The sequence below is a fragment of the Oncorhynchus mykiss genome, chromosome 24 (genome assembly GCF_057628025.1).
Source record: "Oncorhynchus mykiss isolate SJ-2025 chromosome 24, ASM5762802v1, whole genome shotgun sequence".
In the NCBI taxonomy this organism is placed as follows: Eukaryota; Metazoa; Chordata; class Actinopteri; order Salmoniformes; family Salmonidae; genus Oncorhynchus; species Oncorhynchus mykiss.
In genome coordinates, this window is record NC_143045.1 from 5,449,569 (window position 1) to 5,464,190 (window position 14,622).

General features: G+C 42.4%; 1 protein-coding gene across 4 annotated transcripts in view; it reads right to left on the reverse strand.

Moving 5' to 3' along the window:
- The window catches only part of LOC110503487 (cell adhesion molecule DSCAML1), a 244,999-nt gene that overhangs the window by 213,978 nt on the left and 16,399 nt on the right, over positions 1-14,622 (reverse strand). For all 4 annotated transcript variants that reach the window (XM_036961298.2, XM_036961296.2, XM_036961297.2 and 1 more), the window contains exon 3: positions 12,922-13,068. In XM_036961298.2, the coding sequence (XP_036817193.2) occupies positions 12,922-13,068 (147 nt within the window). The remainder of the gene's footprint in view (positions 1-12,921; positions 13,069-14,622) is intronic.

A 14,622-nucleotide genomic window follows, 5' to 3' on the forward strand; every position in this document is an offset into this window, starting at 1 on the left:
CCAGGTCAACCTACCAGCCTCCCAGTCTGCTCCAGCCCAGGTCAGCCAACCAGCCACCCAGGCTGCTCCAGCCCAGGTCAGCCAAGCCGCCACCCAGGCAGCTCCAGCCCAGGTCAGCCAACCAGCCACCCAGGCAGCTCCAGCCCAGGTCATTCAACCAGCCACCCAGGCAGCTCCAGCCCAGGTCAGAATACCAGCCTCCCAGTCTGCTCCAGTCTGCTCCACCCAGACAGACACCCACAACTGCAATCCTTATTGATTCAAATGGGAAGCTCTTAGTCCAGGAAAGATGATTCCCTAGACAACATGTGTATAAGTTCTGGTGTCCTACAAATGACAGTGTAATGGAGCTACTCAGTCAAACCAGGATTGATACCCCTGACAACATCATCATCCACACTGGCACAAAGAACCTTCATGCCAAAGGTGAAAATGTATCTGGAGCAGTGAGAAGAGTGGCAGAACGGGCACAGGCTATGTTCCCAACAACCAATATAGCTGTGTCCACGCTCCTACCAAGAAAAGACTTCCCAGGAAAGTTGATGGACAAAATAAATCAACAGATCACTGTGGACTGTGCCTCACTGCTCAACGTCAGAACGGCTCACCACCCAACTCTGACATGTCAACGTTTATACCATAATGTACATCTTGATCAGAACAGTATCCAAAACTTTGCCAAGGATCTAAAGGATGCAACACTTGGCAGGGACCCACACACCAATCACCCAAGCAGCAGAGGCCCCCTGCTCCACTTTCTGAAACAGCAGTACCCCAACCAGAAGAAGAGAAGAGCCAGACACGGCTTATTACAGCACAGCTCTACAAGACCAGGCCCAACACAGCACAGATTTACCAGACCAGACCCACCTCAGGACAGCACGACTAGACCAGACCCATCACAACACAGCTCTACTAGACCCGGGCCATCACAACATAGCTCTACTAGACCCGGCCCATCACAACACAGCTCTACTAGACCCCATCACAACACAGCACTACTAGACACGGCCCATCACAACACAGCACTACTAGACACGGCCCATCACAACACAGCTCTACTGGACCCGGCCCATCACAACACAGCTCTACTAGACCAGGCCCATCACAACACAGCTCTACTAGACCAGACCCATCACAACACAGCTCTACTAGACCAGGCCCATCACAACACAGCTCTACTGGACCTGGCCCATCACAACACAGCTCTACTGGACCTGGCCCATCACAACACAGCTCTACTAGACCTGGTCCATCACAACACAGCTCTACTAGACCAGGCCAATCACGACACAGCTCTGACCACTACTCCAGGGTCGGGCAGAACACTGTCCTTCAGGGAAGTACACCACCTGATGCAGTCCACACCATGTATCATTCAGATCATCAGCCTACGTATGCTGAGGTAACCTCTGGCAAAAGACACCTAGAACAATCAGATACAGGAGAGGTGCACCAACTACTGCATCTAACATGCAGACTACTGGGCTAGACAGACCATTTAACTGACCCTCAAACGCACACACACGCATGCGCACGCACTCACACACACACACACGCACACACACACAAACACAAACTGGGTTGCAGAATGCATTGCATTGTACTAATTATTTGGGCATTCTAATTAATTTGTTATAAACTATTCTTTATTTTATTGACACTGGTAATGTAATAATAATTATATGTAATGGTGTGTGTGTGTGTGTGCGTGTGTGTGCGTGTGTGTGTGTGTGTTTGTGTGTGTGTGTGTGTGTGTGTGTGTGTGTGTGTGTGTGTGTGTGTGTGTGTGTGTGTGTGTGTGTGTGTGTGTGTGTGTACAGTTGAAGTCGGAAGTTTACATACACTTAGGTTGCAGTCATTAAAACTCATTTTTCAACCACTCCACAATGTCCTTGTTAATTAACAAATTCGAATTTTGGCAAGTCGGTTAGGACATCTACTTTATGCATGACACAAGTAATTTTTCCAACAATTGTTTCCAGACAGATTATTTCACTTATAATTACTGTATCACAATTCCAGTGGGTCAGAAGTTTACATACACTAAGTTGACTATGTTAGATCTCTAGGGGCGCTATTTCATTTTTGGATAAAAAACGTTCCCGTTTTAAGCGCGATATTTTGTCACGAAAAGATGCTCGACTATGCATATTCTTGACAGTTTTGGAAAGAAAACACTGAAGTTTCAGAATCTGCAAATATTTTGTCTGTAAGTGCCCCAGAACTCATTCTACAGGCGAAACCAAGATGATGCATCAACCAGGAATTAGCAGAATTTCTGAAGCTCTGTTTTCCATTGTCTCCTTATATGGCTGTGATTGCGCAAGGAATGAGCCTACACTTTCTGTCGTTCGCCCAAGGTCTTAGCAGCATTGTGACGTATTTGTAGGCATATCATTGGAAGATTGAACATAAGAGACTATATTTTCCAAGTGTCCGCCTGGTGTCCTGCGTGGAATTCGGTGCGCAATTGCCAGCTGCTTGTACTTTACCATTTGATTCAGGGGAGAAACCATGTGTCCAAGAACGATGTATCAATGAAGAGATATGTGAAAAACACCTTGATGATTGATTCTAAACAACGTTTGCCATGTTTTCAGTCGATATTATGGAGTTAATTTGGAAAAAAGTTCGCGTTTTGAGGACTGAATTTTCGGGGTTTTTTTGGTAGCCAAATGTGATGTATAAAACGGAGCTATTTCTAATACACAAATAATCTTTTTGGAAAAACTGAGCATCTGCTATCTAACTGAGAGTATCCTCATTGAAAACATCAGAAGTTCTTCAAAGGTAAATGATTTTATTTGAAGGCTTTTATGTTTTTGTTGAAATGTTGCGTGCTGGATGCTAACGCTAATGCTAACGCTAAATGCTTTGCTAGCTAGCTACTTTTACACAAATTATTGTTTTCCTATGGTTGAGAAGCATATTTTGAAAATCTGAGATGACAGTGTTGTTTACAAAAGGCTAAGCTTGCGAGATGGCATATTTATTTCATTTCATTTGCGATTTTCATGAATAGTTAACGTTGCGTTATGGTAATGAGCTTGAGGCTGTAGTCACGATACCGGATCCGGGTTTGGGAGATCAGAGAGGTTAAACAGCTTGGAAAATTCCAGAACATGATGTCATGACTTTAGAAGCTTCTGATAGGCTAAATGACATAATTTGAGTCAATTGAAGGTGTACCTGTGGATGTATTTCAAAGCTTTCCTTCAAACTCAGTGCCTCTTTGCTTGACATTGTGGAACATCAAAAGAAATCAGCCAAGACCTCAGAAAAAAATTGTAGACCTCCACAAGTCTGGTTCATCCTTGGGAGCAATTTCCAAATGCCTGAAGGTACCACGTTCATCTGTACAAACAATAGTACGCAAGTATAAACACCATGGGACCACACAGCTGTCATACCGCTCAAGAAGGAGACGCATTCTGTCTCCTAGAGATGAATGTACTTTGGTACGTAAAAAATGAAAATCAATCCCAGAACAACAGCAAAGGACCTTGTGAAGATGCTGGAGGAAACAGGTACAAAAGTATCTATATCCACAGTAAAAGCCCTATATCAACAAAACCTGAAAGCCCGCTAAGGAAGAAGCCAAAGCACCAAAACCACCATAAAAAAGCCAGACTACAGTTTGTAACTGCAAATTGGGACAAAGATCATACTTTTTGGAGAAATGTCCTCTGATCTGATGAAACAAAAATAGAACTGTTTGGCCATAATGACCATCGTTATGTTTGGAGGAAAAAGGTAGAGGCTTGCAAGCCGAAGAACACCATCCCAACCGGCAAGCACTGGGGTGGCAGCATCATGTTTTGGGGGTGCTTTGCTGGAGGGACTGGTGCACTTCACAAAATGGATGGCTTCATGAGGGAGGAAAATTATGTGGAAATATTGAAGCAACATCAGTCATTGAACATATGAGTCAGGAAGTTAAAGCTTGGTTGCAAATGGATCTTCCAAATGGACAATGACCCCATGTATACTTCCAAAGTTGTGGCAAAATGGCTTAAGGACAACAAAGTCAAGGTATTGGGGTGGCCATCACAACGCCCTGACCTCAATGCTATAGAAAATATGTGGGCAGAACTGAAAAAGCGTGTGCGAGCAAGGAGGCCTACAAACCTGACTCAGTTACACCAGCTCTGTCAGGAGGAATGGGCCAAAATTTACCCAACTTATTGTGGGAAGCTTGTGGAAGGCTACCTGAGACGTTTGACCCAAGTTAAACAGTTTAAAGGCAACGCTACTAAATACCAATTGAGTGTATGTAAACTTCTGACCCACTGGGAATGTGATGAAAGAAATCATTCTCTCTACTATTATATTGACATTTCACATTCTTAAAAAAAAAGTGGTGATCCTAACTGACCTAAGACAGGTAATTTTTACTAGGATTAAATGTCAGGAATTGTGAAAACTGAGTTTAAATGTATTTGGCTAAGGTGTATGTAAACTTCCAACTGTAGACTTTTCTATTGTGTTATTGACTGTGCGTTTGTTTACTCCATGTGTAACTCTGTGTTGTTGTTTGTGTCGCACTACTTTGCTTTATCTTGGCCAGGTCGCAGTTGTAAATGACAACTTTTTCTCAACTGGCCTACCTGGTTAAATAAAGGTGAAATAAAAATACATTTAAAGGCAGAGGGTGAAGTGCTTCTTTGTGGAGATTTCAATGGAAGGACAGGTTCTGAGCCTGACTACACTGATCCGGGAGGCAACCACCACATATTTGGACACCCCTCCTTGTACAGTAGCCCTATTATAAATAATAGAAACAGTCCTGACCAAATACTGAACAAAAATGGGAAGGAGTTAGTGCATCTCTGTCGAGCCTTAGGCCTGTACATGCTTAACGGTTTACTTACCGCTCAGCTCTTGGGACAAGGGTAGTCGATTATGCCATCACTGACATTGACCCCTCCTCCATTAGTGCATTCACTGTCAGACCACAGGCGCCACTGTCAGATCACAGTCAGATCAAAACCAAAGAAATGCAACATCAGAAACAGAAAACAAAATGTTTCTGAAAAAATGGATTGATAATAAATGTACAACATTTAGACAAATGTCAAATGAAAAACGCATTGCAAAAAGTATTTATCCCCATTGGCGTTTTTCCTATTATGTTAAATTTGATTTTTATTTGGATTTCATGTAATGAACATACACAAAATAGACCGAATTGGTGAAAGGAAAAAAAATACTTGTTTAAATTTTTTTTTAAACAAAAATTAACGGAAAAGTGGTGCGTGCATATGTATTCACGCCCTAAATAAGATCTGGTGTAACCAATGATATTCAAAAGTCACATCATTTGTTAAATAATGTGAAATCTAAGTCCCACACTAACTGTCACATGATCTCAGTATATATACACACCTGTTCTGAAAAGCCCCTGAGTCTGCAACACCACTAAGTAAGGGGCACCACTACCATGAAGACCAAGGAGCCGACCAAACAGGTCAGGGACAAAGTTGTGGAGGAGTACATATCAGGGTAGGGTCATAAAAAATATGTGAAACTTTGAACATCCCACGGAGCACCATTAAATCCATTATTAAAAAATGTAAAGAATATGGCACTACAACAAACCTGCCAAGACAGGGCCGCCCACCAAACCTCACACTCAAGTTTGATGTTTTTTTTGTCTTGTTTCTTGTTTGTTTCACAATAAAAATATATATATTGCATCTTCAAAGTGCTAGGCATGTTGTGTAAACCAAATGATTCAAACCCCCACAAAAATTCCATTTTAATCCCACGTTTTAAGGCAGCAAAATAGGAAAAATGCCAAGGGGGTGAATACTTTCGCAAGCCACTGTAAGCAGCAAAACAACCCAGCGCTACGCTACGAATACTTTGAAACTCTGAAACAGTATACACATACACTGAAATGCAAGAAATTGAATTATACCAATAAGACACTTGACAAAATTGAAAATGCAATTGACCAAAATCGGTTCGGAGACATGTGGAACAACTTAAGAACAACAAAGCCACAAGAATTAGCCAAACAAGATGAAGGAATTTGGAAAACTTATTTTGATAATCTATACAAAAACATCATACAAAAAAACTTAGAACAGAACCAATTAGAAATTCAAGAAACATTTTACATCATGGAACCAGTCATTTAAAAACAACCAAAATCCATGAGATAATAACCAATAACCCAACAAGATCTAAATGAAAAGCTCAAAACGATCAAATCAAATAAGTATTGTGGTCTAGATAACATCAGACATGAAATGCTGAAAAACAGCACACCTGAGTTGCAAAATGATGTGCTTAAACTGTTCAACATGGTATTAACTTGCTGCTTTCCTGATGTCTGGAACCAGGGGCTCATCTCCCCTATCCACAAAAGTGGAGACAAATCAGACCCCAATAATTACAAGGGAATTTGTGTAAACAGCAACTTGGGAAAGGCTTTCTGTAGCATTTTGAATTCAAGATAAGTAAATGTTAAATTGGCAACCTCCCCAACCATCGCACTACTGACCATATTTACACCTTTACACACATTAATTAATAAGCACGTCCTGCAAAAAAAGAGGGCAAAATGCTTGCTTGCTTTATTGACTTTAAAAAAGTAATTTATTCTATTTGACACGAAGGGCTATTCTACAAAATTCTACAAAGTGGGCTTGGTGGCAAGGTGTATGACTTAATCAAATGTATGTACACAGAAAACATGTCTGCAATAAAAATCTAAAGTCAAAGAACATCATTATTTTCACAACGTCTCGGTGTGAGACAAAGCTACAGTTTGATTCCAAATCCTTTCAACATTTATAGCAATGAATTAGCAGACATATTGGACCCTTCTCCAGCCCCAGGACTCACACTATTTGACACAGAGGTAAAATACCTGATATAAGCTGATGATTTGGTACAACTATCACCAACCAAAAGAAGGTCTTCCACAGAACCTTAACATCCTAGAGCCAAAATTGCGCCCCTGGCAGTAACAAAAGAAAATGGCAGTGAATGCACAAAGAAAAAGCCTGCAGAACATTGTATCCAATAAAAATGTAATGATTCAAAATCAACATCCCAATTAGAATATGGACCAAAATATTTGACCGTGTAATCCTACCAATAGTTCTTTACGGAAGTGAGGTTTGGGGGCCACTCAATAAACTGCACTTTAAAAATGGAGGACAAACATCCAATTGAAGCCCTACATGCAGAATTATGTCGGGAAATTCTACAAGTCCAGATAAATACACCAACTAATTCATGTAGGGCAGAATTGGGCCGCTTTCCAGTGGTAATGAAAATACAGAAAAGATCATTAGAATTGTGGCTACATCTAAATTCAAGTCTGCAATTTTAAGCATTTCAAACCCAAGAGCTGAGTCCAGAAACGAGCCCTCTCAGTCAGCTGGTGTTGGACCTCACCAACCAAGCTGACACCAGCACTGCTTCAAAAGAAAGAATTACAATAAACAAAACCATGAACCAATCAAAGGACTCATATTTACAACATTGGAAAAATGAAACAAATTCCCCAAAGCCGACTAAATTGCTATCTGGCCCTAAACAGAGAATATGAATTGGCTGTCAGAGATACGAAGCAGAGACAGATCCTTACGAAGTACAGGCTGAGTGACCACCAATTGGCAATAGAAACCGGCAGACATAAAAAGACATGGCTACCCAAAGAGGAGAGTGTATGTGGTCACTGCACAACAGGGGAGGTAGAAACAGAGATGTACTTTCTCCTCTACTGTGATAAATATTCCTCACTATGAGATTCATTATTCACAGAAATGACTACATTTATTCCAAATTTCAACTTATTAAACCCAGAGGAAAAACCGAAAATTCTCATGGGAGAAGGAGCAATGGCTCATCTTCAGCCAAATATGTATTGCCTGCCATAGCCTGAGGGATACTGAATAACAACATCTGCATAGTAACTTACTTACAGTTGAAGTCGGAAGTTTACATACACCTTAGCCAAATAGAGATGAACGTACTTAGGTGCGAAAAGTGCAAATCATTCCCAGAACTACAGCAAAGGACCTCGTGAGGATGCTGGAGGAAACGGGTCCAAAATTATCTATATCCACAGTAAGACAAGTGCTATTTTGACACAATCTGAAAGGCCGCTCAACAAGGAAGAAGCAACAGCTCCAAAACTGCCATAAATAAGCCAGACTACGGTTTGCAACTGCACATGGGGACAGAGATCAAACTTTTTGGAGAAATGTTCTCTGGTCTGATGAAACAAAAATACAACTGTTTGGCCATAATGACCATTGTTATGTTTGGGGGGAAAAGGGGGGAGGCTTGCAAGCCGAAGAACACCATCCCAACCGTGAAGCATGGGGGTGGCAGCATCATGTTGTGGGGGTGCTTTGCTGCAGGAGGGACTGGTGCACTTCACAAAACAGATGGCATCATGAGAGAGGAAAATTACGTGGATACTTTGAAGCAACATCTCAAGACATCAGTCAGGAAGTTAAAGCTTGGGTCTTCCAAATGGACAACGACCCCAAGCATACTTCCAAAGTTGTGGCAAAATGGCTTAAGGACAACCAAGTTGAGGTATTGGGGTGGCCATCACAAAGCCCTGACCTCAATGCTATAGAAAATGTGTGGGCAGAACTGAAAAAGCGTGTACGAGCAAGGAGGCCTACAAACCTGACTCAGTTACACCAGCTCTGTCAGGAAGAATGGGCCAAAATTCACCCAACTTATTGTGGGAAGGCTACCTGAAACGTTTGACCCAAGTTAAACCATTTAAAGGCAATGCTACCAAACACTAATTGTGTGTATGTAAAGTTCTGACCCACTGGGAATGTGATGAAAGAAATAAAAGCTGAAATAAATCATTCTCTCTATTATTATTCTGCCATTTAACATTCTTAAAATAAAGTGGTGGTCCTAACTGACCTAAGGCAGGGAATTTTTACTAGGATTAAATGTCGGGAATTGTGAAAAACTGAGTTTAAATGTATTTGCCTAAGTTGTATGTAAACTTACGACTTCAACTGTATATCTGTTGCTTTTATATTGTTTTTGTAAACAGTTCATTTGTGTTTATACGTTCAGGCACTTAGGAGAGGTTGAACAAATGATTGGATAGCCCAACTGTTGCTGGTGTTTTGTTCCATTTGTGTTACGTTTGAATTATTTTTAGATTTGTTAAATTATTGAATTACATTTCTGTAAACACTTACACACAACACCTCATGTATATACTCTCAATACACGTTACATAACACATCAAATAACAGGCCCTACACTCCTACACTAATCCACACACTCATGTGTGTGCGTACACTCATGTACGCACACACACCCAGTTTCCTGTGTGCATCAACAACGGTCCACCACCCAAAGGACATCCAGCCAACTTGATACAACTGTGGGAAGCACTGGAGTCAACATGGGCCAGCATCCCTGTGGAACGCTTTCCACACGTTGTGTAGTCCGACAAATTGAGGCTGTTTTGAGGGCAAAAGCGGGTTTCCAACTCAATATTAGGAAGCTGTTCATAATGTTTTGTACACTCAGTGCATGTCATGTTTTTTTGTTTTGTTTGCTTATCAGAGCAAAATGTTTTTTTTTAAATTGTAACATTAATTACATTAATGATTTATTTTATTAAAAAACAAAAATGTTGTAATACCTTGGCAACAGCTAGTGGGATCCCTAATAAATATAAATCAACATCACTATTATAATTATTATCGTTAAAACCTTATCTGTGTTAAGAGAGAGACAAGAGAGACAAACACACACAAACACAAAGAGAGAGGGAAGCAAACACACAGAGAGAAAGAGAGAGAGAGAGAGAGAGAGAGAGAGAGAGAGAGAAGCAAACACACAGAGAGAGAGAGAGAGAGAGAGAGAGAGAGAGAGAGAGAAGCAAACACACAGAGAGAGAGAGAGAGAGAGAGAGAGAGAGAAGCAAACACACAGAGAGAGAGAGAGAGAGAGAGAGAGAAAAACACACACACAGAGAGAGACACACACACACAAAGAGAGAGAGCCAAACACACACACAAAGAGAGACAAACACAGAGAGGGAGAGAGAGAGAGAGAGAGAGAGAGAGAGCGAGAGAGATACACACACAGAACAAGACAAACACACACACACAGAGACACACACATACAGAGAGAGAGAGAAAGAGAGAGAGAGAGAGAGAGAGAGACATACACACACACACAGAGATAGGCACACACACGAGAAACAGACACACACACACACTCAAACAGACAGAGAGAAAAACAAACAAACAGACAGAGAGAGAGAGAAAGACACACACACAGAGAGAGAGAGTGAGAGACATATGTGTATGTGGTCACTGCACGACAGGGGAGGTAGAGACAGAGATGCACTTTCTCCTTTACTGTGATAAATGTTCCTCACCAAGAGATTCATTATTCACAGAAATGACTACATTTATTCAAATTTCAACCAGAGGAAAAACAAAAAAATACTCATGGGCGAAGGAGCAATGGCTCCTCTTGCAGCCAAATATGTATTTTCCTGCCATAGCTTGAGAGACACAAAAAAATAACATCTGCATAGTAAGCAGTAACTTACTAATTATTACTATTATTATTGTTGTTGTGTTTATCATTCCAAATAGCAGTGGTATGGGTGGTAATGGTAATGAGAGCAGTTTAGTGATGGTGGTGGTAGTAGTAGTAATGATGATGGTAGTTGTAGTAGTAATGATGATGGTAGTTGTAGTAGTAGTAATGATGATGGTGGTTGTAGTACTGATATAATGGTGAAGATAACCATTTTTTGTTAGATAGTTTAATTTCCCATTTTTTGAAGTTAATTGTGTTGTGTATTATTATTTAATACCATTTTATATATATATATATATATATATATATATATATATATATATATATAGAGAGAGAGAGAGAGAGAGAGAGAGAGGGAGAGAGAGAGAGAGAGAGAGAGAGAGAGAGAGAGAGAGAGAGAGAGAGACAGAGACAGAGACAGAGAGAGAGAGAGAGAGAGAGAGAGAGAGAGAGAGAGAGAGAGAGAGACCATATCCCGTTAGCTTTATCTAACTGCCTAAAATAGCAGTTGAAGACTTCAGAGTGTGGTCATAGTCCCCTGCGGAGGGCAGAGGGTCTACTGCCTTCCACTGCTCTGTGCCTCAGTCAGTTCAGCACTGATGATATGCCCTCCCCCCCCCCCCCCGCTCAGTGGGGCAGAGAGTCACCTCGCCCTAATGCCGGGGGTGTGAAGTGAACTGGTGTCATAGTCTATGGCAGTACACCCATCGGCTCAAACCAACACCAGCATGTCCCCATATGTCCACAAAACCATGGTACAGATATCTGAATCATTAGAGGACATACAAAGCCTGACAGCTAATACATATGTTAATGAAACACACACACACATAGGCAGGCAGACACACATCCATCACATCCAGCACACATCCATCCATCACTCACACAGAGTAATGGGTCTCACCACACCAAGGTATCCGTGACGAGGGAGAGGGGAATCTGACAGCAAGCTGTATCGATTCAGTCTGGGAACCTCCCCTCGGGCCCTGTTCACACACATACGAAACGCCGCTGCCCTGGATCAATGAGTGCTCCCGTGTGAAGGACAGAGCCACACGCACGCGCACACGCACGCGCACACAACATTGAGAGAGATGAAACAGGAGCCGAGTATCAGAAGGTGAGAGCTGGAGCGAGGGGAGCGACCCGAATCATCTGACCTGAGCAGTCTTATCTGACTCCCCTCCATTCATTACCGGGCCGCAGAGCGACCTTTAAAACTATGGGCATTTACACACAGCGCAACACACAGCGCAACACACACACACACACACACTCTGTACCAGCATGTTAGCAGTTGTAACACAGATACAAATAGGAACCTAGATATTTATCTGATGCAGGAAAATTGACAGCACATCCCTCCAAATGTAGGACAAAGACGGTGACATAGCCAGAATATAAACACAGTTTGTGTGTCATGCCTGCTTTCTTTGGTCTGAATGTGATCAATGGGTAAACAGGTCCACTCAATCAATCCAATGAGTTACAATGAGGCAATGTCCTTGAATTACAGTCTCTTCCCACACACACATGCACATGCAGGTGCGCGCGCACACACACGCACACACACACACACACACACACACACACACACACACACACACACACACACACACACACACACACACACACACACACTTCAGCTCTGTCGGATTTATCTCCCTCACACTGCTATTAAACAAGGCAATGAGTGACTAGCCACAGATCACCCCATGAGAGGCTATTTTATGACACTCCATTTTGAATAATTGGGGGAAAAATGTACCCGCTCCCCCCCTCTGGTCTAGGCAAAATGGGACATGCCACTAAAACCACAAAACAGATTAGTGCTGATTAACGACCTCCGAATGACCTTAACAGGGGTCCGAGGGTCTTACCAGCAATACCGGAAAAAAAACAGGAGATGATATTCATTTACATAAGGAGCCCATATTCAACATTCAAAAACCCTTCTGCACACACACCACAATCCCGTTGGTGGTAACGGTCCAGAGTCTGTTCACTATGTATTTTTTTCATCCTTTGGGCCAAAATCGGAAGCGTTTGTCATCTTCATTCTCATATAACCAACCGATCAATCAGCCAATCAATTAAGCAATCAGCCAATCCGACAAGAGTCCCGTTCACATGCATTGGTGATTGGTTGTGAGGTTTCCTTTCAAAGTGTGTACGTATGTGTTGATGGACGTCCATCCCGCAATGGGGAAATAACAGTTGTACTTTCAAGATCTGGGCCCAAACATATTAAAAGGTTTGCCATCTTTGTACTCATATATAACCAATCAACCAACCAGCCAACCAGTCAACCCTTTTAGCCCATTTCCATATATTCAGATCTAAACATGCTCCTACCTGGCACCATGGACACGGTGTCTTTCTCCCAGGACACCACGCTGACGTACTCCTGCACTGCGGTGGGAATGAGGCACTTGAACACGGCCACGTTGCCCCGCATGGACCGCTGGTCTGCCACCCGCACTGTATAGGGCTCCCTGAACACTGGAGAGGAGAGACAGAGGAGAGGGGTGGTTAGATGGGAACAACCCTGGCTATTCTGCATCATACGGTGTTGGTCAGTTGAGCTAAAGCCAAGGGCATTAGTTCGGGAAGCTAACACGAGCCTTCCGGTTCAAGTTAACGGTGCTTATCATACAAGCAAAGAGCAAGATATGACTGACCTGCACCCTAGATTATTATCCAATGAAAGCAATGACCTCTTTTTCCTGATATACAAGAACTGACATTGTTCCTGAAACTATAATTCACTGAGAGACGCCGAGAGTAAATTTGGTTGGTGGACTGTTAAACAACATCAAGCCAATGTTGTTTCCGCTTTAATCCTGCAATGCAAAGGAGAAACTGATTGTAGAAAGAAGTGACACCCAGTTGCATTGAGAAGGATCTGGTGCGAATGGCGATGACATTTTTAAAGAAAAACCCATGCAACTCTAAAAGGCAGCGCCGAATGGCTGGGTGCGGGCAGTCGCAAACGGGGTGGTCTCTGCACTTGACGCACAGTACCCTGGACATCGCACAGATATGTGTAGACAAATGACAAAATGGCAACACCAAGGGTATCAGTGTGGATTGGATTGAAATGGGCCTATACAGCAACATGACAAGACCATAGCTGGTGTGACTGAAATGAAATTGTATTTCAAGCATAATAACAGTGTAATATCAAAATGTATTAGCTAGACCAACAGAAGACGAAAGCATGGGCGTTTGTCATCTCAGACATGTCGATGCAAACGCGATTAAATGTAGACCAAAATCAGCTGGAAAACAACGTGGGGAATATGTGGCCCTGCAATCTAACCACAGCTAATTCTATGAGGCTTCTCTCATACCAATCATGGGAGTAATGGTTTAACCACGTGAAGTCGACAACACACACACACACACACACACGCGCGTACACACGCACACCCTGCCTGCCTGTACTCTCTCTCTCTCCAAGTTCACTAGCGATATAATTAACGCCTAGCCTGGAGCTGAATTTCCTTGGTCATTAATAATGCTTAATGCCAGCCGCCAGTGTCACCCATTGAAACTAGAGCCAATGTCCTTGTCGGAATAGTGAAGTCGTTAACCTTAACGTTGTGGTGTGGGCCTACCCCAAACGTAATGTGACCATTGGCCTCTGCACTGTGGCCTAATGTATTGCGAAGCCTCATTTGTAACAAATCGAAGAAAGGCCAAATCATTCCAATCAGGTCTTCATTCCAATTCCTCATTTAAATGTCCCCGTTTCTTATCACAGCAGACCATCTCTGGGTCAATGGGCATAATCGATTAAGCATCCCCTTTCGCAGCCAAGCCAATACGTTCAATCATTTATTTACTCCTTGATAGAACCTGCATCTCATCACGCAGAGCTACATTTCCCTATGAGCACCGAGCCTCTACGAGACTGTTTAAAGCCAAAACAACGGGACAGCAAACATCGCTGATTCGTCGCACTTACATACCCGACAAAAGGGCTTAAACCAGAAGTAGGCTAACAACTGTGGTAGCACAGTGATATTGCACATGTTTCGAGGCGAGAGGTGC